Source organism: Octopus bimaculoides, chromosome 4, assembly GCF_046866305.1.
Source record: "Octopus bimaculoides isolate indiv1 chromosome 4, ASM4686630v1, whole genome shotgun sequence".
Classification (NCBI taxonomy): Eukaryota; Metazoa; Mollusca; class Cephalopoda; order Octopoda; family Octopodidae; genus Octopus; species Octopus bimaculoides.
Window position 1 is genome coordinate 58,453,783 of NC_142931.1, and position 23,148 is coordinate 58,476,930.

The following is a 23,148-nucleotide window of genomic DNA, read 5'->3' on the forward strand; positions in this document are numbered from 1 at the left end:
AATATTTGGGCTGTTGTTATTTTTCTTTCTTTTCTGGATAGATAACTTTAAATATTGTATTAAACTTCAGCTGTTAATTCTCCACTATTTTGTTTTAACTTACCTACTTTTCTAGCTTTATCTTTGTAATATAGTTTCTTTAATTGTAGGAAAAGAAGATTGACTTATTATCTATCTTATATAATGCTTATAAAGAAAAAAGATACAATATACATTACCTGAATCACAGTGGCATCTGCAATCCATTTTGTTAATATACTTTGCAATATTGGAGCAATATGCTGCATTATAACTAGAACCTACAAAGAGAACAACAATATTAAAAATAAGTATGATTCTATAATAAATACATTAATAATGGTTTCAAAGTTTGGCATAAGGCCAGAAATATTGGAGGATGGGCATAAGCTGATTATATTGACCCTAGTGCTCAACTGGGATTTATAATTCAGAAACTGAAAGTGGCTGAGTTATGTACCAGATACAACACAATGGCTATTGTAATGTTTGAACTCATGGTCAGTAATTTTCTACCTTACTCTTTTCTTGAATTTTTTTTCAATTGCAATATGTTAGCTATTTACTTCATCCTGCATGTATCTTTGTACACGTTAATCTTTTTTTATTACTATCTAAATTATATACCGAATGCTATAGAGATTATTTCGTATGAAAATGTAACACAAAAGAGAATCCATCAAAAGTATGATTTACCCACATCTTTGACAGACTTGAAAGACCATTCTAAGATACTCTGTAATTTATTGATATCATTCAGAAAGCTCAAAATTATTCAGAAAATATACTACTATATATGATTCAAATTTTATTATTTTACTGATTAACCCATTCAGGAAAACCCTTATGTTGATTTGTTTCATATATATATATATATATATATATATATATGTATATATATATATATATATATATATATATATATATATATATATATATATATATATGTTTAGTCAAAGAGAAGTGGTGGTGCTTCTATGCTAATTTGCCACAATCTATTTGATTCTGACTGATATATTATTTCTAAATGTTACATCTGGCTGAAATTATAAGGTACTAGCTTACTGGCCAAATTATTAACTTAATATTACTCAACTTTCATTTACCACTCTGCCTAACTGTAAGTAGTAAAAGATAGTCCACTGTTGTAAGCAGTGAGGGAAATGATATAACTAATGATTGTTAATATGCATCATTATACTAGCTAAAGAAATGCAATAGAAAGCCATGCCAATATATCCAACCTTAAATCATTAGATAATAAAGCCTTTATCTGATGCTAATTATGCCCTAACCTCATACTGATTCTTGCTAAGGCATTATCTTTCCATTTGCTCCATTTATCTGATTAGATAATTCTAAATGACACAAGTCAGGGCAATATCTATCAATCATGAAATACTTATAGAAGAACAATCTTGCCTGACTGGTGTTATCAAACAGAAAGTCAGCCACATATCTGGAAGTGGCTTATCTTCAGAGAAAATATAATTAAGTAAGTACCTAGTGCAAAGCACAACTGTTATTGTGTAGCTTCAAAAAAAGCTATGCCAAAAGAGACCCAAGATTTGGCAAGAAAGCTGGTACTTTATAATTTCAGCCAACAGTAATGAGTATAAAAATGATGTAATAAAGTATATTATCATATTCATTCAAGAACTATTTCTTCATTCATGTATCTATAACGGCTCAAAAAAAAAAAAAGATGGAGGTGGGGGTGTTTCCTGAATATTAAAAATTATCAAATAATTGAATGTGTCACAATTATCTACTGATTCAGGAAAACTTCATTTCACATCTTCTCAAGTTCAATAGAAAGAGTAAACTTTATATTGATTCATTTAACTTTAACTGTTATTCTAAGGAATCAATGTAAGTGTTTTACTGAGGATCTTCTTTTGGGGACCATAACAGAATGAGGTCAATACAATTTATGTCTGAGTTCAAATTAATGGCAAGTACATCAAATGTGCTTAGGTAGAGTTCATATACAGTCGGCATGTTCTGAGATGCAGGGTTCATTATAGTAGTAGTAGTAGTAGTAGTAGTAGAACAACAGATAGATGGCACAGCAGGGTGGATAATTCAATGGTAAGTGTTTGTGAATATGAGATAGACTAAAGCAGTCAAACAATATTCCTCTCCTCCAAACACTGGCAGTGTGTCAAGTGCAAAGCAATCAACTTTACTGTACAAAAAATGCTATTAATGACAGAAGAAATAGCATGAAACAAATTATTGAGAAATAAGACCTACTTACTGGATTTGGTTGGTTTGATTTTGAATTTTTCTCAGCCTCTTCAGACACACTCTGTTCAGAGTCAGTTTTCTCAGTATTAATTGTGGAAATTAGCCAACTTAACATATCAAGCTTTTGGTTAATGGCTTCCCATATAGGTTTGGAAGGCTAAAATAATCAGAATAGTTGGATCTTTTTTAAAACGGGGGCCACATTTTTCATTAACGAAACACTTTGAAACTTGGAACACTGGTAGAATGTGTCATATAAAACATCTTTTTCTCTTAGTCTTCTTAAAAAAAAAAAGAAATCCATAAGTTATTCCATGTTAAAGTTGTCATATTTCTGTAATTTCAACCAATCACTGACGTCCATTCAGCCGATATACATTAAGTGCCGACTACATAAACAAACGATTCTGAAACAATTAACCCTAACCCTAACCCTACGGTTAGGGTTAGGGTTAAAGCAAATTTAAAATGAAAAAAGCAAATAAAACGAAGGTATGGAGATTAAATACGCTTTACATCGCTTAATCAGCCAAAGGAGTAAATGTAAACAACTGAATACTTGTCAGTGATTGGTTGAAATTATCGAAATAAGACAATTTTTTACATGAAATAAATTCGAATACAAAAATATTTTTCTGTTCTATAACACAAAATAGATAAGTATACGAAGTTTGAAAGTCTTTCCGTACCAAAAACACTACATAAAACATTAATGAAAAATGTGGCCCCCCCGTTTTAAAATAGATTCGAATAGTTTATTGTTGAGAGAAAAACTGGGCATAAGAGGCATCAGATGTGGCATGCAAGAGAGATGAATGCACTGGTATGGTCATGTGATACGTATGGGTGAGAACAGCTGTGTAAAAAAGTGCTGACCTCTAACTGTGGAGAGGACTTGTGGAAGAGGTAGACTTAGGAAGACATGGAATGATGTGGTGAAGCATGATCTTCGAATGTTGGGCTTCACAGAGATGATGACTAGTGACCGAGATCTTTGGCGATATGTTGTACTTGGGAAGACTCATCAAACCGAATGAAATCGTAGTTATGGTTGTTGCTGGTGTCATGTAAATGGCACCCATGAAATCATAATTGTGGCTGTTGCTGGTAACATGATTTTCGAATGTTGGGCCTCACAGAGACAATAACAACCGACTGAAACCTTTGGCAATATGCTGTGCTTGAGAAGACTTATGAAGCCAATGTCATGTAAATCATAGTATTGTCCATTGCCAGTGTCATGTAAATCAAGTCATAGCAGTTGCCAGTGTTATGTAAATAGCACCCATGCTACTGGCACGTAAAGAGCATCCATTACACTCTTGGAGTGATTGGTGTTAGGAAGGACATCCAGCTGTAGAAAGCATGCCAAATCAGACTGAAACCTGATGCAGCTCTTGGACTTACCGGTTCCAGTCAAACCATCTAACCCATGCCAGCATTGAAAATAGATGTTAAATGATGATGATGATGATATATCCTCATCGTCGTCATCATTTAACATCCGTTTTCTATGCTGGCATGGATTAGATGACCAAGCTCCACTGTCTGTTTTGGCATGATTTTTATGGCTGGATGCCCTTCCTAATGCTAACCACTTTACAGATTGGACTGGGTGCTTTTTATGTGACACTAGTAAGGTCTGTTTGGCATGGTTTTTTTCACAGTTGGATGTCATATATATATATATATATATATATAGATAGATATCAGTGGTGCATATTGGTTGTAGTATTGGGTATGTTGCCACACCCAATGTCACCAAATTTCAAGCAGGAATAAAACAAAAGTTTTCCATTAGGAGTAAGATTAATATTTATAATGAATTTGCTATTTTTGATGGGTGTGCAGCACATACCTAGCACATCTTGAATATGTGTCCTTGATATATATATATATATATGTATGTAAATATATATATATATATATATATATATATATATATATATATATATATATAATGTGTGTGTGCGTATATATAAATTTGGAGTGTAAGGTATGGATTCAGAGAATCATGTGGTTATCACACCAAGCTCCTCTTATGGACTTGTCTAACTGTTCCCACAGTAATCCAATACAGAGAAGTGCCAAGCATGCATATTAATGCAAACATGTAAACATAATTTCTTCCACAATTAACACTACATGAAGACGGTTGCAAAACGGCTGTAACCCTAAGGATGTCATGTGATTATATAAACATATATTCACTTCTCATACCTGCTAACTTTTACAGTGTGTGTGTGTGTGTGTGCATGTGTGTGTGTACATATGTATATATGGTCTTCATAAGAATTTACATCCAAACATAAAATGAGTATGTGGATATAAAATCCACTTCATAACAACATGGTTTTATTTTGAGTTCTATTCCATGGCATGGCACTTTGGGTGAATATCTTCTGCTTAGCCTCAGACCAACCAATAACTTGTATGTGGAATTGATAGATGGAAACTGTAAAAGAAGGCCCATCGTATATATGAGGGGGTGCTGAAAAGTCCCTGGCTTTAGGCGAAAGAAAATACAGGAAGATCAGTTAAGTATGATTTTATTGAACATATTTCTCTCCCAAATTCACACATTTATTGCAGCAGTCCTTTAGTTTTTCTAAGCCCTGTAAAAGAGCTTGGAACCAAGCCTTTCGCAATGACCCTAAAGCCAAGAACGTTTCAGCACCCCCTCATATATATATGTTCATGTCATACCTGTATAGTTAAGCAGTTCAATCCAGCCATATGGTTTCAGGTTCAGCAATAGCTGAGACAAGAGTATTACACAACAGCTGTGGGCCAATCAATGGTTCATCAACGAATTTAGGAAATGGGAACTGCTTGTAAGACCATTCTGTGTGTGTGTGTGTGTGTGTGTGTGTGTGTGTGTGTGCGCGTGTGCGTGTGTGTGTGAAAATGCATTTGCATTTGTCTTTAATCACTTGACAACTGGTGTTGCTTGGTTTGCATTCACATAGCCTACTGATACAGTAAAAGCGGCTGATAGAATACTAGGCTGGAAATGAGTACTGGGGTTGATTGGTTGACTAAACCAATTAAAGGCAGTGACCATAAATGGTTTACAGTCCAATGACTGAAATAAAAACAAAGTATAATGCATGTATATGTGTATGTGTGCATATGTATATCAGTGAGTGCATGTGTGTTTATGTGTGTGCACATGAATATTTGCAGTCCACATTTCTTCACATCACACTGTTTGAACAAAACAGTGATGTTTACATTCCCAGTAAACAATACCTACTGTAACTCTGAGCTATAAACTTGAGAGAGAGAGAGAGAGAGAGATATCTGCCAAGCATAAAGTTCATAGTCTAGTGGCACAAAGCATCCAGTGTAAGCAGTGAAGTGGCTGGCATTAGAATGGGCATCCAGCCATTGAAGCCATGCCAAAGAAACACTGGAGCACGATGCACTCCTAGGGCCCGTTGGGTCCTGTCAAATCATCTAACTCTGGCTAGCATGGAACATGGACATGATGATGATGATGATGATGAAGATATATTTATACATACATTACATTTGAAAATAAAATAATAAAAGTAGCTGCACCTCTTCTTTTGTTAGAAGTTCAAGTTCATGAATCTGGGGGCTGATCAATTTATCCAAATATAACATGATCTCCTGGAACTGAAGAACACTGAGAACATGTCCTGTTATAGCCATCATTCTTGTCAATTCTTTAGGCTGCAAAAAATATTTTAAAACATATTTTAATGTTTTATATGACGCAATTCTATATAGGTATGTGTTGATTAGCATCAAGGCATTGCAATATCAATGAGAAAATAAGAATTAGAATTTTAAAAATTAATACTTGGAGCAAATTTCATAGGATTATTTTTCACCAGGAGAAGCTTGAAACTAATTTTTACAGAATATTTAAGTTTTCACTGTAAAATGTCTCAATAAAAATATTTGAAATCTTACCTTAAGAGTTTTCCTTTCCAGAACATTCTGAAATTATTAAAATTTCAAAAGTGATTTAGTAAAATCTTATAAAATTTCTATGAAAAATGCATATAAGAATGCACAAAACAAAATAATAACAGAAGTTTAATGTTATTCCAAATTATTCAAAAGGTTAGTATAATTAAATTGCTTAGCAAAAATTAGCAGCAGCTTACAATCTTTCTTTAATAAAGATATAGATTTTTTTTTAAAGCTTTTATATACATTTTTCCACACTAGGATGGTTTTGTAAATTTGGACATTTGCATATTGCAAGGGAAATGGGTTTCAGAGCTTTATGCGTTTCCTACTGTCAACTACTTGATAGTAAAAGCAGTACCTGTAGTCAAACAGGCAGACTGAAGTAAGAAAAGTTATATGCTTTATCCAGAGACAACCACTTCAACTTTAAGGTTACTGTGTCATGGTGGTTGTAGTATCTTAATGAGCCTTTACTAATGAGTTACGCATTTTGATGTTATTTGTTGGAGCAGTACTCTAATATGAATTGTACTTGTGTCTCATACAATGTTATAGGAATGTGTTGTTAAAACTGATATTAATTTTATGTGGAAATTATCAAACCTATGTGAAATGGTGTGAGTTATGAAAGAAAAGCAGTGTTTTAAACAATGATTTATGCACAGTTTAAACATTTGAAGGTCAACGTCTGAGTAGGAATTCCAGAGAGTTGCAGTCCTAGAGATGAATAATTTCGTAAAGTGTATAGTGCAGGATCTGGGAGATAAGACACAGTGAGGGTTACAAAAACAAGGTAGAAATAATTAAGGGAGATATGTAAACTGCTAATTCATAGAGTAGCTATTGTTGTTGTAGTGCTGAAAGAAGATGTAAAGAGGAGATACAACACGTTTGTGAGTTGTAGTGTCTTGATAAGTGAGTTTTTGTTAATTGGCTTGTAGTGACGTCATTTGGCGCCAAAATACAGTCGCCATTACTGCGCTTTCATCCACGCATGCGCAGGGAATAGTTCCGGAAGGAACACAGGAAGAGTCTCATGCGCATGCGTGGAATTCAACATCTAAACGTTCCTGCTCTTTTCATTCTCTTTCTCGGTCGGCCGGCCATGAGCATGGACGGGTCAAGCTGTCTCTCCAGCATTCCAACTCTGGGGACAGCTCATTCCAACGTCTCAGCAACCAAGCCTATTTCCTCCATAAATAAATATTGTTGTGTTGATAGTTCAGAGTTCTGCGTTCCGTTATTATTTAGAATTTAATATAGGAAAGCGGGTGTACACCTAATGGCGTATAACCACTTTCCTATAGGCTAAATAGCTTTCTTTTGATGTTGCCTTGGATGTAGAGGATAAGCAACAGATCAGGCTCAAGGTATTTTCTGGCACTGAGGAAGAACTCTAGTCTTCTGGATAGCAGTTTTGTCAATGTTTTATGTGAGGGTTGTATCTTGTGTGTTACTCATGTGTAAGGAGAGCAAGGTCACAAAACTCTCTTTGGTATGCATAGCAACTGTGTTAGGTAAACCTAATGACAAATCTCAATAAGTATTTCTGCACAAATTTTCTTGCAAAGAAGTTACTAATAACTGCTAGTTCACATTTTCCACATATCAATTACTTTAACTATTTATTCAATAAGCTACTTATTTCAAATCCAGAACAATGAATGATTGAATAATTCAAATCTACTATACATTTTTTTTATTCTATTATTTTGTTGCTAATTAATCAGGAGGGAAGGGCCACAGTCAATCACATTTGTAAGCCTTCCTAAACTGTTAATGTATTCAATTGGAACATCTATATCTTGACAAATGCAATGAGAACTTTGTAGGAGTGAATTTTAGAGAGTTTCAGTTCAAACAAGGATGAGTTATCAAAATATTTAGCGCACAATTTGAGACAAAGAAAGAGTGATGAGATGAAGAATGAGAAAATTGTCAGGCAGGCTTGAGTGGAGTAAGTAGCATGCTAGTTCATAAAGGCTTGTTGTAGCAATATTAGAACATACAAATATGTTTATGAGCCAGTAATTGCACTGCTTTGGTAAGTGACTCTTTGTCATTCAACAGAAAGGCTTACTTTTTATGTGGTGTGTGTCAACAGCAGCATTCAAAGATATATGTAGAGTACTTCAATGTGAATCACACATGAGTTTTGTAGATAGCCACTAATCAAAGCATCTTCAGGTCTTGAAGTGAAAGCTTAGCATTTGTGGTGCAATTGCGGCAATGTTTCAGGTAAATATATATATATATATATATATATATATATATATGAGATTCACATGAGCGATCATCAGAGATTGTGATAAATAGCATAGTAGTAACTTTGAGAGTTTTAACCATGTATTGCACCAGATGGGTATAGTGTGGCAATTATGCATTTGTACTGTTAAAAGAGACTAGGTTGTCATATCCCTATTAAAGAATGTTGTAGGGTTTATGCTCATAAGGAGATGTTTTGGGATATCTAATCATTAGAGGATGTTTAAGGAAGAAGAATGATATAGTCATTAGATGCTTGAGGTATCTATGTTACATGTAGATGATGTATGTGTTGAAGGTTAAGGAGTAGTGAAAGGGGGTATCATCTTCATAAGAATGTATATGATTAGCAGTGAGAGAAAGTAGATCATCAATGTATAAAAGAAAGTATGCAGGAGACATAGCTAAACATTATGGAATTTGGTTCAAAAGGAGTAACATCTGTACATGTTGTAATGTATCATGACAGACATAGCTGAAGGCTTAAATGCTATCAAGGACAACACTTTCAATGAAGCCAGCATATCACTATCTTGAAGGCTTAAGATAGATATTTCTTTTTAAAACTATCAAAGGCTTGTTTATTTTTAGTAATTTCAAGCGTTTCATTTTAAGAATCATGCAAAAAGTATTTATGCTCTGCATGTTTGTATACATTGTGGTTGTCACCCTACTTTCACTCAGTTTGTGCATGACTTCATAAGCATGTAGGATAATGAGAGCTTTTTCTGTCTAATACATCCTCAAATCTGTTAGATATGAAAAATAAACTGAAATTATTCCCATATTCCTTCACATTCAACGTGAGATATAGTAAATGACACTGAATTGATGTTTACTGCCAGTGATTTAGCAAATTTCAGAATTTCCTATTTTAAGTATACAATGCAGTGGCATCCATCATTGAGTAAAATTCCTCCCTCAGTCATTCATAGAAGTCTCACTATTAACTAGATAATTGCACAAATTTAGGAATTTGTTTCTGTGCTAGTTTTACATGCATTACTTTTCTGCTAAATTCCCTTCCAGTTTAAACATTTAAAATAGTTTTATAAAGCTTTATATAAAAAAGTATGAAATTATATTTTAAAATGTGTTTCATATTTGTATGAATTGAATTCTGTTTTGATTTAGGATATTCACATAAACTACTGACATAAGCAAAAATCTCTATAGATAGATGTCTTCCTCAGTACAAACTATTCAACTGCAAGAAAAGCAAATTCAGCAAATGAAGGAGCTTCTGCATAAGCTAACGAGGGAGAGACTCTGTTTTAATTTAATGAAGGAGTTTCTACACAAGCTAGCATGGAAACGTTTGCATAATTACATTACCTGCACAATGCAACAGCCAAATTTCCCTCAACAAAGTACCTAAATAAATAAATAACAGATATTGTTGAAAATCAGCAAGAGCTGATTTTCAACAAATACTATCAGAAGTCTGGAAAAAACATAAAACAGCTTACTTGACAAGCAGTTAGAATTTGGGGTGCAAAAGGTGGAAGATGATCTCGAGTTTCTTTTGTAACATCTTTCAAAGCCAAAGAGGCAGGTGTCACAACCTCAGGATTCTGTAGGGCTTCAAGTAACATTGGAATTACAGACTGAAGTACATCTGGATTCCAGTTCAACCATTCAGCAAATGAACCTTAAACAGAAAGAATTTTTTATTTTGAGATTTAAAAGAAAATATTTTGTTTTCTATTCACATTTTTTCTTTTACTTTCATGTATGTTTTAAAAATTATATTAGACAGAGAGAGGAAAAATAGTTTTACATTTACACAAATGATCATCTTAAATATAGTAGTATAGTCAATTATGATGAATTAAATTACACAAAAAAATTTATTTTTTAATTAGTTGTTGTTGCTGCTTGCTTAACCCCAAGAGGACCCTGAACAAGTCTATGATGAAAGGTATTCAAGCTATGATCATCTCAATGTTTATTTTATACATTTAGTTTTTTTTCTTTGAGATGCTAAAGTGTAATCTGAGGACAATTTCACTGCTGTTTCTAGCTGGTCAAGCAACCGTGTAGAAGCTCCAGTGTTAGCTCATTTGGAAAGGCAAGCAGTGTCTATCACTTTTATAAGTCTTCCCAGATTGGTGAGGTTGATGTGATTGAAGTTCAGTTTGAGAACTCCAGAAGATTGCAGCTCAACAGAGGATAATTCTACTATAGGCACAAGGCCAGGAATTTTGAGAGATAGATAGTTGATTACAGTGACCCCAGTGTTCAACTAATACTTATTTTATTGACTCCAAAATGACGAATGGTAAAGTTGAGAGAATAAATAAACACTGTGTCTGTGAACCAGTAGTAGTATTGTGTTGGTGAATGAGTCTTTGCCAGTCAGTCGAATGTTCATAGTTTAGATGTAATCTAGACTGCTGGTATGTAGTAGCAGTACTGACTAAAATATGTAAGCAATGCTCCAATGTAGGTCCCACTTGAAGTTTGTTAGCAACCAACCAGTGCTGAAATATCTTCTTGTTTTACAGAAGAAGCTTAGATTTTAGAATATAAATTTTGACAATGTTATACAGGTTTCTTTTTTCAATTTTCACTTAGTCAAAAGGGAAGGGTAGTATTCATGACCCTTTCCAGGGCCTCTATGACTGGTGTGTGAGAGGGAAGATAGATATTTTCAAACCACTGGACATTTAACTTCAATGCTCCATTAAAGACACCCAAAGACCAGGTGGTCACGTTAAAGCAGGCAATGAGTTAAGTTTATCATCATCCAAATAGCCAAGAAGAGATTAGAATTCAGAACACAAAGCGATATGACAGGTTTAATTCCTTAAGCTTGACCTATCAGACAAGATGGTATGATTTATAAATGATACAGTTTAACCCTTTAGCATTCAAATTATTTTATCAAATGTAATGCTTAATTATTCACATTATTTTGAATTAACCATGCATTATGTTATAACTATAATTTCTCGATGTGACTGCTTATTTTGAGAATAACATTGTAAGGTAAGCGTGAGAGGCTGGACCTGGCTGATTTGAACATAAACATGTAGAATATTTGGGCCAGATATGGCCAATTTAAATGCTCAAAGGTTGATAATTTACTTGTGGGTGAAAGCAGTGAGCTGGCAGAAACATTAGCACACTAGGCAAAATGCTTAGTAGTATTTTGTCTGTCTTTACATTCCGAGTTCAAATTCCGCCAAGGTCAACTTTGTTTTCAGCCTTTCGAGGTCAATAAATTAAGTACCAGTTGCATACTGGGGTCGATCTAATCGACTGGCCCCACTCTCCAAAAATGTCAGGCCTTATGCCTAGAGTAGAAAAGAATTTATTTATGGGGTGAAAATCCTTTTTCTGGCAACAAACTTTCTTTGAACCATTTTCTACCAACGGGAGATCACTGGTTCCATTCAGAAACAAACTAAGTAAGAACATATAACTCAAATATCCCTACCAAACTATCAATGTAGTCTATTGCTGCATTTAGGTAAAATGAATTACTAGATGATAAGAAAAGAGAATAAACAAGATAATAAAGAAAGGTCATAACCCCCAGATATAGAAATTTAAGATAAAACTGCAACTTTTGTTTTGTTTTCCTTTTCCTTTTATAGTTTACTTTATACTTTCTTGCATTGTTCCGGCCTTTAACCCTTTCGTTACTATATTTCTGACCAAAATACACCCCTCATGAGTTTCAATTAAATTCTAAAATAATCATGAATTTAGACTAGTCTCGTTAAACACCTGTAACTTTTTTATTTATCAAAATATTAATGTGATATTTGGAACATAATTAAAGAAAGGGTTCTTAATCAATTCTATTGCATAATTTTTGTCTCAAAGTTCTCCACGTACTGGGAGGGGGGGTGTACTGCTAGTGTCTCTCACATGTAAATACTGGTTCAGCTTCACGAATCGTACTCGTTCATAATACTGGAAATATATTCATCGCCAAAAGGTTCCTGATCGCGCCAGTAATTTGTTATTCTGGGTAACTGTCTAATACCCATAATAATATTTATGGCAAAAAATGCCTGTATTTCATCTACAGTTGCAGGAAACCACGAGCTATCTTTTTTCTCCGGTTTGTTTACATTCTACGTAACGGTTTGTTTACGCAGTAATCATTTCAAACAAGCATGAAAAAGAAGTCTAAAGGTTTCGCTTCCTGAGAAAGACTATGGGTAGACCCTGTTTCCTCAGAAAAATTGTTGATAAAAATATTTTTAAAATCTTTTTCTGGTGTAAAATCATCCTCGCTGTCGCCGTCGCTGCTTTCAGAATCGCTGTTTTCAGTTTTGGATACAGAAATATCCGATTCATTATCGTTCACCACGTGCTTTTGTAGCTCATTCATTCTTTTCTTCGATATCTCCATATTTTCTGTTGAAAAACCTTCAAATTCGGAATCACTGCTTGATAGCATGAAACTCCTCTCCATCTTCAAAGTTGAAAAAAATTAACGCCGCAAAAATGTGGAAAAAAATCTTCCAAAATTCACTGAGTTCAAATATCACGCCAAACAATGTGGGAGACAATAACTCAACTGTTTGCAAAGTGAAATCAGGTGTTTTAACGAATATACTAACGAGATTTGGGTTCAAATATACATTTAAATAACAATGGGTACGCTCGGCCGGCTACGGCCGGGTTAGTCTTATGAACCAAAAATTTTTTTGGCCGGCTACAGCCGGGTTAGTAATGAAAGGGTTAAAGTTACACCACACAATGCTTCACCAAAACTACTCCATAATAAAAAATCTTTGAAATTCTACTTTCAGTTACAGAACATATTGTGTGATTAATTTCCTATTTTACTATTTTTACTGATGTTCTTCCTTTAAATGTGTGGAACTATTCATGTATTAGAACATAAAACATAGATAATAATGAAGTTTATATGAAGTTCATATTTATTACTTTTGTTAATGTTTATCCTCTATTACAAGTATCACTTACCAATCATTGCTAATGTGGTTGATATAAGTGTTGGATGGTGAAAAGTTAACTGTGGTAGAAAGTTCAATAACGCAGGCAAATAAGTTTTCTCACTCAATTCAACTCTTTCAGCAATGGCACTGTAGATGAAAAAAATTCCTTCAAACACCTGAAAGTAGAATCAAATTTAGAATGTATGAAACTTGAGATAACATACTCATAAAATATTGGTTTCAAACTTTGGCACAAAGCCAGCAATTTCGGGTGGTTGGGTAAGTCAGTTATACTGACCCTAGTACTCAACTGGTACTTATTTTATCAACTCCGAAAGGATGAAAGGCAAAGTTGACCCCAGCAGAATTTCAACTCAGAACATAAGAATAGACAAAATGCCACTAAGCATTTTGCCCAGTAAGCTAATGGTTCTGCCAGCTCACCACCTTATATATTCATTAAATATTCATGCAGCATTATGATATTATAATACAACACATAACGCAATAGTAATGTGAATTATAATTTAATGATGGAACAGTGAGAGAGTGTAAACTGTAGGCTACATTTAAATTTACAGAATCATTCATTTCACAAAATATCCTGACTAAACAATCTTTAAATATTAGAATATGGCAAACAAAATAAGTATTCTCTAAAGGATTCATTATGCATGCCTTATTACCTTGAGTAAAATCTGGAGCACATGTGATCAGAAAAAACTGTCAGTTATTCAGATCATCAACTAATGTATGTAGAAAAGAAGACAGTGATGCTACGGACATGGAATACAAAAGTCCAAAAGTGAGTGCTGAGTTAAAAAGTTAACTTGTACTGAGTGTGGAAAGTAATGGTGGCAGAGTAAGGCCAAGAAGGATGTGAGAAAAAGTGGTAAGGTTAGATATCAGGATGCTGGGTGTTATGGAGGAAATGGCACAAGATTGTCAGTTTGGCAAAATGAGACACCAAAAAAACCTATGATGATTAGTAGAAAGATTATTTTTCTTGACACTAACAAAAGTAGATAATGTCTAATTTAAATGTAAAGGTAAAATAAGTAATTACCTGCCATTGTACATCATGAGTAGCTTGAGCAGAATTGTTCAATACAGACCATAAATAAGGCAAGATAAAATCTTTTAATATTGTAAAAGAATACATCTGGAAGAAAAAAGCAATGATAAATATATAATTATATACCAATTAACAGTAGATGAGATAAATTATTGTCATTTCTTTCTTTATTATCATTATTTATTGTTGATTTAAAATTCAGTATTTTACAGTGTCTATAGTGCAATCTGATAGTGCAAACTCAAAACTTGAAAAACTATAAGTTCTAAATTGTAAGTATTTAATTATTAATAAGCAATATATCTGAAGAACTCGAACATTTGTTTTAGAATTCTACACCACACAGACTGTACATATGTATGCTTGTATATATACTTGGATTGCTAGACAAAGTGTCAAGGTAAATCTGAATGTTGCTGGCATAAAGTGCATATGAAATGGAAGCAACATACTTGCCCTGGCTGGTACTGAGAAGAAAAAGGCATGAAATGCGTCTATGTGCAGCTGAAGAATGAGGAGAATTTTTGGGTAAAAGTTGAATTTCTTTAAGTGGACCAACAGAGGGCCCATTATAGAGGTTGACTACTGTATAGTCAAAAAGGCAAAACAAAAGAAAAAACCAGGTGGACTATCAGGATTTGTCATCAAGGTTCTGAAAATATCTGGTTCCACAGATTACTTGCATAATTAATTAGGCACTGCAGTGACGTGGTATCCTCGATAATTGGAGTAGCAGCACAAGGCAGAGGAAATACTTTAGAAATTACAGATATTAAAGTAAAGGACCAAGTCATGAAAGTGAAGAGGGAGTTAGACAAAGCTAATACAGAAGAGAACTGGAATGAGATAGATTTTGAATTTGTGCCTTGGTAGGGAACCACCCATGCCCTCTTTTTGATAAAGAAACTTTAGTCTCCTGTTTATTATAGTTCCTTAGGCTATAATAGAGAAATTTAAGACAGGTTGTCTACAGAAACTCTTGCATGCTAGTTCTCATAGCAGTTGAAGATTCATAAGAAATGTTCCTGACATGTAAGAAGAGCTTTCAGTCTAGGAGTCTAATACCACTTTAGCAAAGACAAAAGTTTTACTTAGTAAGAAAACAGACCATTACTAGTAATTGAGAAATGGTAATGCTTGATATGCATAGAGAGAGCAACAACTCTGTACTGAGTATACAGCACAGAAACAATACAGGGAAAGTGAGTGAGATCTCAAGTAGGATGATAAAGCAACATTTCATATGTAGCAATAGTAGCTAGCAGTAAGAGCATCCAAGAAATTAAGTCTCTTAATTTCCTAAAAGATTTGTTAGAAGTAAGTTGATAGCTCCTGCTACTTAGGTGGCTTAATCAACAGTAGAGGTGGGTATTGTAAAAGCGTAGTAGCCAAAGTAAGGGAAAGTGGAAAGAGTCCACTAATTATTGCCTCTGCTGAGAATAAAGGACTTCATTATTTGAATGAAAAGCAGACTGTAATGCTTATGTATGAAGTGTAATATATTATAGTAACTAGACATTGATGATGAATGTGGAAGATATTCATCACCCTTTCAAAGGATGGAAAGAAACAAAATGGTATGTACAGCTAGATTTGTTATGTCAGCTTGCATGAATAACAGAGTACAAGTGTATTGAGAAGAAAACTGAGCATTTGAAGCATTTGCTGGAGTGGAAAAGAAAGAAGACTATAATGGCATGAATATGAAGTATGAAAAAGGGCCTGGGAAACAGAAGACTAATAGACATAGGCAAAAGAAGCAAGAGTTGATCTCAAGATGCCAAACCTTACAAAGGTGACAAAGGATTATGACAAGAGGAGAAATGCTATGTCAAAATTGGTTCATCCAATCCATAACAGCATGGAAAAGCTGATGTGATCATAATATACACACACACACACCACCACCACCACCACCACCACCACCACCACCACCACCACCACCACCACCACCACCGCCGCCACCATCATCAACATCATCATTTAACGCCTGTTTTCCATGCTGGCATGGGTTGGATGGATTGACAAGCACTGGCACCAGGTTTTGTCTGTTTTGGCATGGTTTCTATGGCTGGATGCTTTCCTAATGTCAACCTTTTTACAGAGTGTACAGGCTGCTTGTTACATAGCACCAGCATGGGTGCTTTTTACATGGTACCAATACCAGGAGGGTTGCCAAGTAGCTTGTAAGACAAAAGACGACTTAATTGAGAGAGAGAGTGGAACTGTGGGAAGTGGCTGTGTGTCAGAGCAGAGATTGGAGCAGGGGTCAACATTATTCCCTTGATTTAAAAGGAAGAAAATCATAGATTCTTTGAATTCAAAAGGTTTATTGAATCTATTTACACATCCATTACATTGGACAGTTGCAATATTACCAGAAGGAAAATTCCTGTCACAACAAGGAACATGTTTTTTATGTAATTTTATTTATGTCTAATGAGTCCTCATTACCCCCAAGAATTTCATTTTTACCCCACTTGGGGTAATTCACCCTGGTTCACCAACCCCTAGATTAGAGTATCATAGAGGGACAAGGATAGATGTCTTACTAAAGAAGAGATACTTGGCTACCCTTGTAGAACAAGAAAATAGGGATAGAGTTACAGAGAGAAATAGATGGTGTTGGAAATGTATTGGGGCGTACCCACAGTGAACATTGGGGAGTGGGTATAAGTAGTACAGAGGGTAAGGATAGGGTGTCCCATAAGAGTGTGAGGGGGGATATGTTTAGAGATGGAGAAAACATACATACAAACACGTGTGCACACACACATAGTTGTAATAATGAAGTCAAACCAAATAAAGATATTTTGAAATTATTTGATATATGTTTTAGGTTTGTGTAATATATAATAGGAAATGCAGCCATTATTTAAGCATTCCTACACATACAATATATATACATACACACACACACACACATATATATATATATATATATATATATATATATATATATATATATATATATACATACATATATAATTTACTCTTTTAATACTTTTATATGTATTCCCATAATACATATTCTGTACATAAATAATATAACTGAATTCTTTTAAAACACGTTGCTACAATAACATAAAAAATTGTTGAAATTAAAAAAATTAATGAGGATCATGGCAAAATGAAAAACATTGTAAATCAACAGAAGTGGAAATAAAGATAATAATCTAGTTAAAAACTGCTTTCTTTACTAAATGTCTAAAAATTAGTTGTAGTGTAATGATAAATAAACTCATCTCAAAGAAGGTTTTTATATTAGACTTATGTATTCTAAGAAGTTACAAAATCAACATTTACTTGTAAAAGGAATTTAATTAATTTTCACAGAGTTATGTAAAATACTGGACATTTTTGTGAGATAAAAAACAATAAACAACACTATTTTCATATCCTATTTTTTTAGTACAGCTTTAAATAATTCAAATTACCATAGTATCTCCAATGTCATGTCGATAGCACCTGAACTGTTCTTTTTGTTCTACAATGGATAGAATGTACAACAATAAATACCAAACATAAATGTAAATTCTAAAATATAAATAAAGTTTATTAAGAACTAATTTATAATAATTTCTATGAATTCAATATAAAACATCAAGACTAATGTTCTTTATACAAAATATACATTATATAAGTTAGTCTCTTTTACAATTCATTAATAATTTATTTTTACAAGTATGAATGCTAAAGTTTAGTGAGTTTTTGTCATCAAACTTTCAAGATAAATTATCATAAAATTTCACTAATTTAAGATTCTGTTTTCTGCAAATTAATTCTAAGTTATTGCATAGCACAGTGTAGCAATTTTCTTTTTGAAAAAATTGCTCCCTTTTTTTTTTTTTTTTTTTTTTTTAAATTTAATGTGAACTGAGGATAAAAGGCTCTAGAAATTATATTTATTCACATACACTAAAACAGAGTTTTCTTTATTGCAGAGGTTTAATTTTTGAAGTAGAAAATAAAGTTTTAGAAAAAGAAAACTGAAATCATTTAATTAAATTAACATTTTGAGACAGCTTAATCAGGCACTTTAAGAATTTATTTTCAATGAAATGTAAAGTGATAATATAAAAGAATTCCATTATTTTACCTCAATAATTGTTTAAATAGCAATTGAATAAAAATATTGTTCAGATATGGAAACATCATATAGCATAAAAACAAACAACAAAAATCATAAAAATGCACATTAAACCAATAATGGTGCAGATACAAACACGTTTAAAAAACAACAATAATTCTAGAGCTTTTATCAACCTCAGTACATTATTTCAAATCGAAATATTTCTCATTCAAATGTTTAAAACATCTACTATTAACTAAATGTAGCAACATATATATAAACATCAAAATTTAGAAAGCTAAAGATTTATAATGTTTTATAAAATGTAACACCAATAACGAAAATCTGGAAGATCTGTTAAAATATACTAAGTTAGCACTTAGTATTGCATTAATTATTTTTAGCTAACGAAATAACGAAACAAATGTCTAATTGCTAAAAGAAACTAAATGAGATGCATATAAAAGCAGGTACCAAAACTCATTATTTTTCACCCTCCTCAATCTTAAAGATAATAAACAGCTTACCTGTTGACCAAGAATTGTACTCCTGGTCAGGTGGATACTGCACTTTTGTTAGTAACACTTCAACCAATTTGCAATATATTTCTCGAAAAATTGGCATCAACTGTGGATCAGCATCAGAACCAAGCTCAACTAGCTCATCCTAAAAAAAAATTACTGAACACTTTTAGGTAGTTTATAAAAATACTAAGAAACTTTTTGAATAATGAAAAGATGATCTATAAAAATAAAAAAACCTCAGAAGAATTAAAGAAACAAAAGCATTTGATTTTTCTTCCATTATAGTTTTTTTAATTAGTATCACACGTTTTACATATTCCACACAAACTGATTATTAATCATAACTTCACAGCACCCATGACTTTCGGAAACATTTTTTCATGCTCAGAATTGCTGAAGCATGGAATAAACTACCTACATTTTTTTTAGCTATTCCTTTGAAACTTCCATGTTTCCTGAAATTTGCCAAGAGTACACCCAATGCATCCCACGCCTGTCTTTTTCTTTTAAAAACTTATTCACTGTTCACTTCCTGTGCATACTCTATGTACTGTTCATGCAGTTTTAGTTACTTTTTCTGGTGAGTTATAGCACACCTGAGAACTGTAAATATTAAGTTCATTATTATATTATTATAATACAAGGATGGAGTTTCTACAGACACTCAAACTGCAAGAAATAGCAGCCAAACCTCCCTCAAATCATACCCTACTGTCTTAAGTAAAGGTAACACCAGTCAGTGAAATCCCTGACACAGAAAAAGACAGTATGGTGAAAGCTTGAATACTTTTGGTCATATGACTATTTGGTAAGAACAAACCTGGTGTTAAAAACAACTACTGTATGCTGGAGGAAACATAGGTCATTAGATTATAGTACTAAAACTTCAAAAAATATTAAAATTTTGTGTGAAAGGGACTTGTGTTTTATTTGAATAAACTTAAATGTTTTACAGAGAAAATTACCAGAATGTTTAAACTAAGAATTTCAATAAAAACAGATAGAGGAATAGATTTCAAATTTAATTTGCTGAAATTCAAGAGAGAAATACATGACAATCATACCTGGATAGCATACCAAAATGTGAAGGTCAGCTCACTACAAGTTTCATCAACAGGGTAATAGCCAGGCAAACCAGTGCAAGCCTAATAAAGAAAAAAACACATATGCAAAATATAAACAAACTTATGGAATACTAATGATTAGATGATGATGATGATGATGCTTCCACAGACACCAACACCTTATCATCAGCAGCATCATCATTTTATGTCTGCTTTCCATGCTGGCATGGATTGAACAGGTTATCATATTCTGAGTTAATTCTTATTTAGATCTACTACTATCACTGACTAATACTCATACATGGAATTTAAGCTCACTTTGAATGCTCTTCTTACCATCAACCATTTTACTGAGTGTATTGTGTGCATTTTCTCACTGACACCAGCACTAGAGAGGTCAATAAATCATCAGTGAAATACAACAAAAGGGACCTTATGACTCTACACTTCCTCAGCTTGTTTGCCATCATTGAAAAGTGAAGTTAGACATTGCTACATTTTGACATTCCTAATCACAATCATCACCATTTAACATCCACTTTCCTGTGCTTGCATAAGTCAGACAGAATCTGTTGAGGCAGATTTTCTATAGCCAGATGCCGTTCCTGCCAGCAACCCTCACCTGTTTCCAAGCAAAGTAATGTTTTCCCATGGCCAGACATGTTTTCCACAGAAGACTAGAAATGAACAGTGTTGCCTGTATGATAGCAATACTCATATACAACCATCACATGATATCAAGACAAGAGTACACACACATATAAATATACACACATGATGAGCTTCTTTCAGTTTCCATCTACCAAATCCATTGACAAAGCTTTATTTGACCTGGGGCGATAGTAAAGACATATGCCCAAGGTGCTACATAGTGGGACTGAACCCGAGATCACATGTTTGGGAAGTAAGTTTTTCAACCAACCAGCCATGCCTGCACCTATTACTTGTATAAATATCTTTGTGTAATCTTGCATTAATGAACATCATAAATTCTTTGATACATTTTACATGTAAGACAGAAAAATAAACACACCTATCACCAATGTTGAAAAGTTAAAAATTTTGAAAACATACCATTACCATATACATGAGATTCAAAGAATTTTGTTTCTGTATATCATCTCCATTAGGGAAAGAATTAATTAATAACTTGGAATGAGTTTCAGCAATGGACACCACAAGTCGACAGATTATGCTACAGACTTCCTAAAAGATAAAAAACCTACAAGTTACAAAATGGTAATTTCTAACAAAGGCAAAAGACTAAACATTTTTGGTGGGAAGGTATTACTAACTTAGATCAATGGCCAGTACAACACTGGCACTTATTTTATCATGAAGGATGGAAAGGAAAACTGACTATATCAAGATTTGAATAGAACCAAATACAACAAAGAACTTTTTCTAGCATTCTACAAATTCTACCATTTGCCAATAGATTCAATTAACAATTCATAAATAATATACTTACCAGTGATCTCATATGAGATCACTTAAACATTACAAATTTCGTAATTATCTGTCAATATTTACAGATATCTAACCATTTGGCTATATCTACTAGGTATATTTCTCTGATATTCAAATGAGGTTTGCTAATTTTTCACCCAATATCTCGCTTATTTCTATTTAAAATGTTATTTTGAAATGTTATTTTGATCATTCCAGCATGTTTCTAAAGCTGTTTTATGCTAGAAATCAAAGTTTCATAAAAAAAATTCCAGTTAACAGAATTATGGGAGGTAATGGGTTAAGTTGAAGTTTGGAAAATAAATGAACCCGAAATTTTGACAGAAGGTTTTCTTAACAGATTACTTTAAAACAGAAAGTTTGTATCATAGAAACAGGGATGATCTCAAATGGGTATCAAAAGGATTAAAATAAAAATCCAATACTAAATGAATGTAAATGCAAATTATTAATCATCATCATCATCATTGTTTAATGTCCGTTTTCCATGCTGGCACGAGTTGGACGGTTCGACTGGGGTCTGCAAAGAAAGGAAGCTGCACCAGGCACCAGTCTGATCTGGCAATGTTGCTACAGCTGGATGCCCTTCCTAATGCCAACCACTCTCAAAGTGTAGTAGGTGCTTTTTACGTGCCACTGGCACAGGGACCAGAGAGGGCTGGCATCAACCACAATCGGATGGTGCTTTTTATGTGCTACCAACACAGGAGCCAGTCAAGGCGGTGTTGGCATTGACCACGTTCGGATGGTGCTTTTTACATGCCATCAGCACAGAAGCCAGTCAGGGCAAGGGGGCTGGTTAGCCTTCCTTTGATATTGCTGCACCTCTTATGTGTCCATAGCTTACACTGGGTACATCTTATGGAGTTTCTACCTACACCTTTTCTACAAATTAAGCAGGATCACCTACCTGAAAGGATTCGTGGTTTGTCTGCCTTCCTACTTATTAAGACTTTGGTTTTTGCTAGGTTGACTCTAAAGCCCTTCAATTCTTGACCTTGCTTCCACACCTGAAACTTCTCTAGTTCTGATAGTGACACAGCTATTAGAGCAAGGTCATCAGTATAGAGAAGCCCCCAGGGGCATCCAGTCTTGAATTCCTCTGTTATTGCCAGGAGGACTATGACAAATAAGAGGGAGCTGAGGACTGATCCTTGGTGGACCCCTACACGGAATTCTTCACTGTACTTGTTGCCAACCATCACCTTACTGACAGCATCCCTGTACATGGCTTGTACTGCTCTCACTAACCACTCTTCTATCCCTATTTTCCGCACTGTCCATCAGAGAAAGGATCGGGGGACCCTGTCAAAGGCTTTCTCCATGTCAATGAAGGCCAGATACAGAGGTTTATCTTTGGCCAGGTATTTCTCCTGCAGCTGTCTTACCAGAAATACAGCATCAGTGGTGCTTTTCTCTGGCACAAACCCAAACTGCATCGCGTCTGGACTGATTCTCTCCCTAATTAGTTGGGCTATGACCCTCTCTGTGACTTTCGTTACCTGATCCAACAACTTGATACCTCTGTAATTATTCGTATCTA

The 23,148-nt window shown here is 33.9% G+C and overlaps 1 protein-coding gene across 7 annotated transcripts in view; it reads right to left on the bottom strand.

The window, feature by feature from the left end:
* The window catches only part of LOC106874703 (importin-13), a 64,188-nt gene that overhangs the window by 15,856 nt on the left and 25,184 nt on the right, over positions 1 to 23,148 (bottom strand). For all 7 annotated transcript variants that reach the window (XM_089350809.1, XM_089350810.1, XM_089350806.1 and 4 more), the window contains exons 11-21: positions 21,210 to 21,341; positions 20,136 to 20,216; positions 19,075 to 19,213; positions 17,913 to 17,962; positions 14,467 to 14,562; positions 13,429 to 13,576; positions 9,948 to 10,129; positions 6,211 to 6,237; positions 5,833 to 5,967; positions 2,279 to 2,425; positions 219 to 299 (exon numbers count right to left, since the gene is read on the bottom strand). In XM_089350809.1, the coding sequence (XP_089206935.1) occupies positions 219 to 299; positions 2,279 to 2,425; positions 5,833 to 5,967; positions 6,211 to 6,237; positions 9,948 to 10,129; positions 13,429 to 13,576; positions 14,467 to 14,562; positions 17,913 to 17,962; positions 19,075 to 19,213; positions 20,136 to 20,216; positions 21,210 to 21,341 (1,218 nt within the window). The remainder of the gene's footprint in view (positions 1 to 218; positions 300 to 2,278; positions 2,426 to 5,832; positions 5,968 to 6,210; positions 6,238 to 9,947; positions 10,130 to 13,428; positions 13,577 to 14,466; positions 14,563 to 17,912; positions 17,963 to 19,074; positions 19,214 to 20,135; positions 20,217 to 21,209; positions 21,342 to 23,148) is intronic.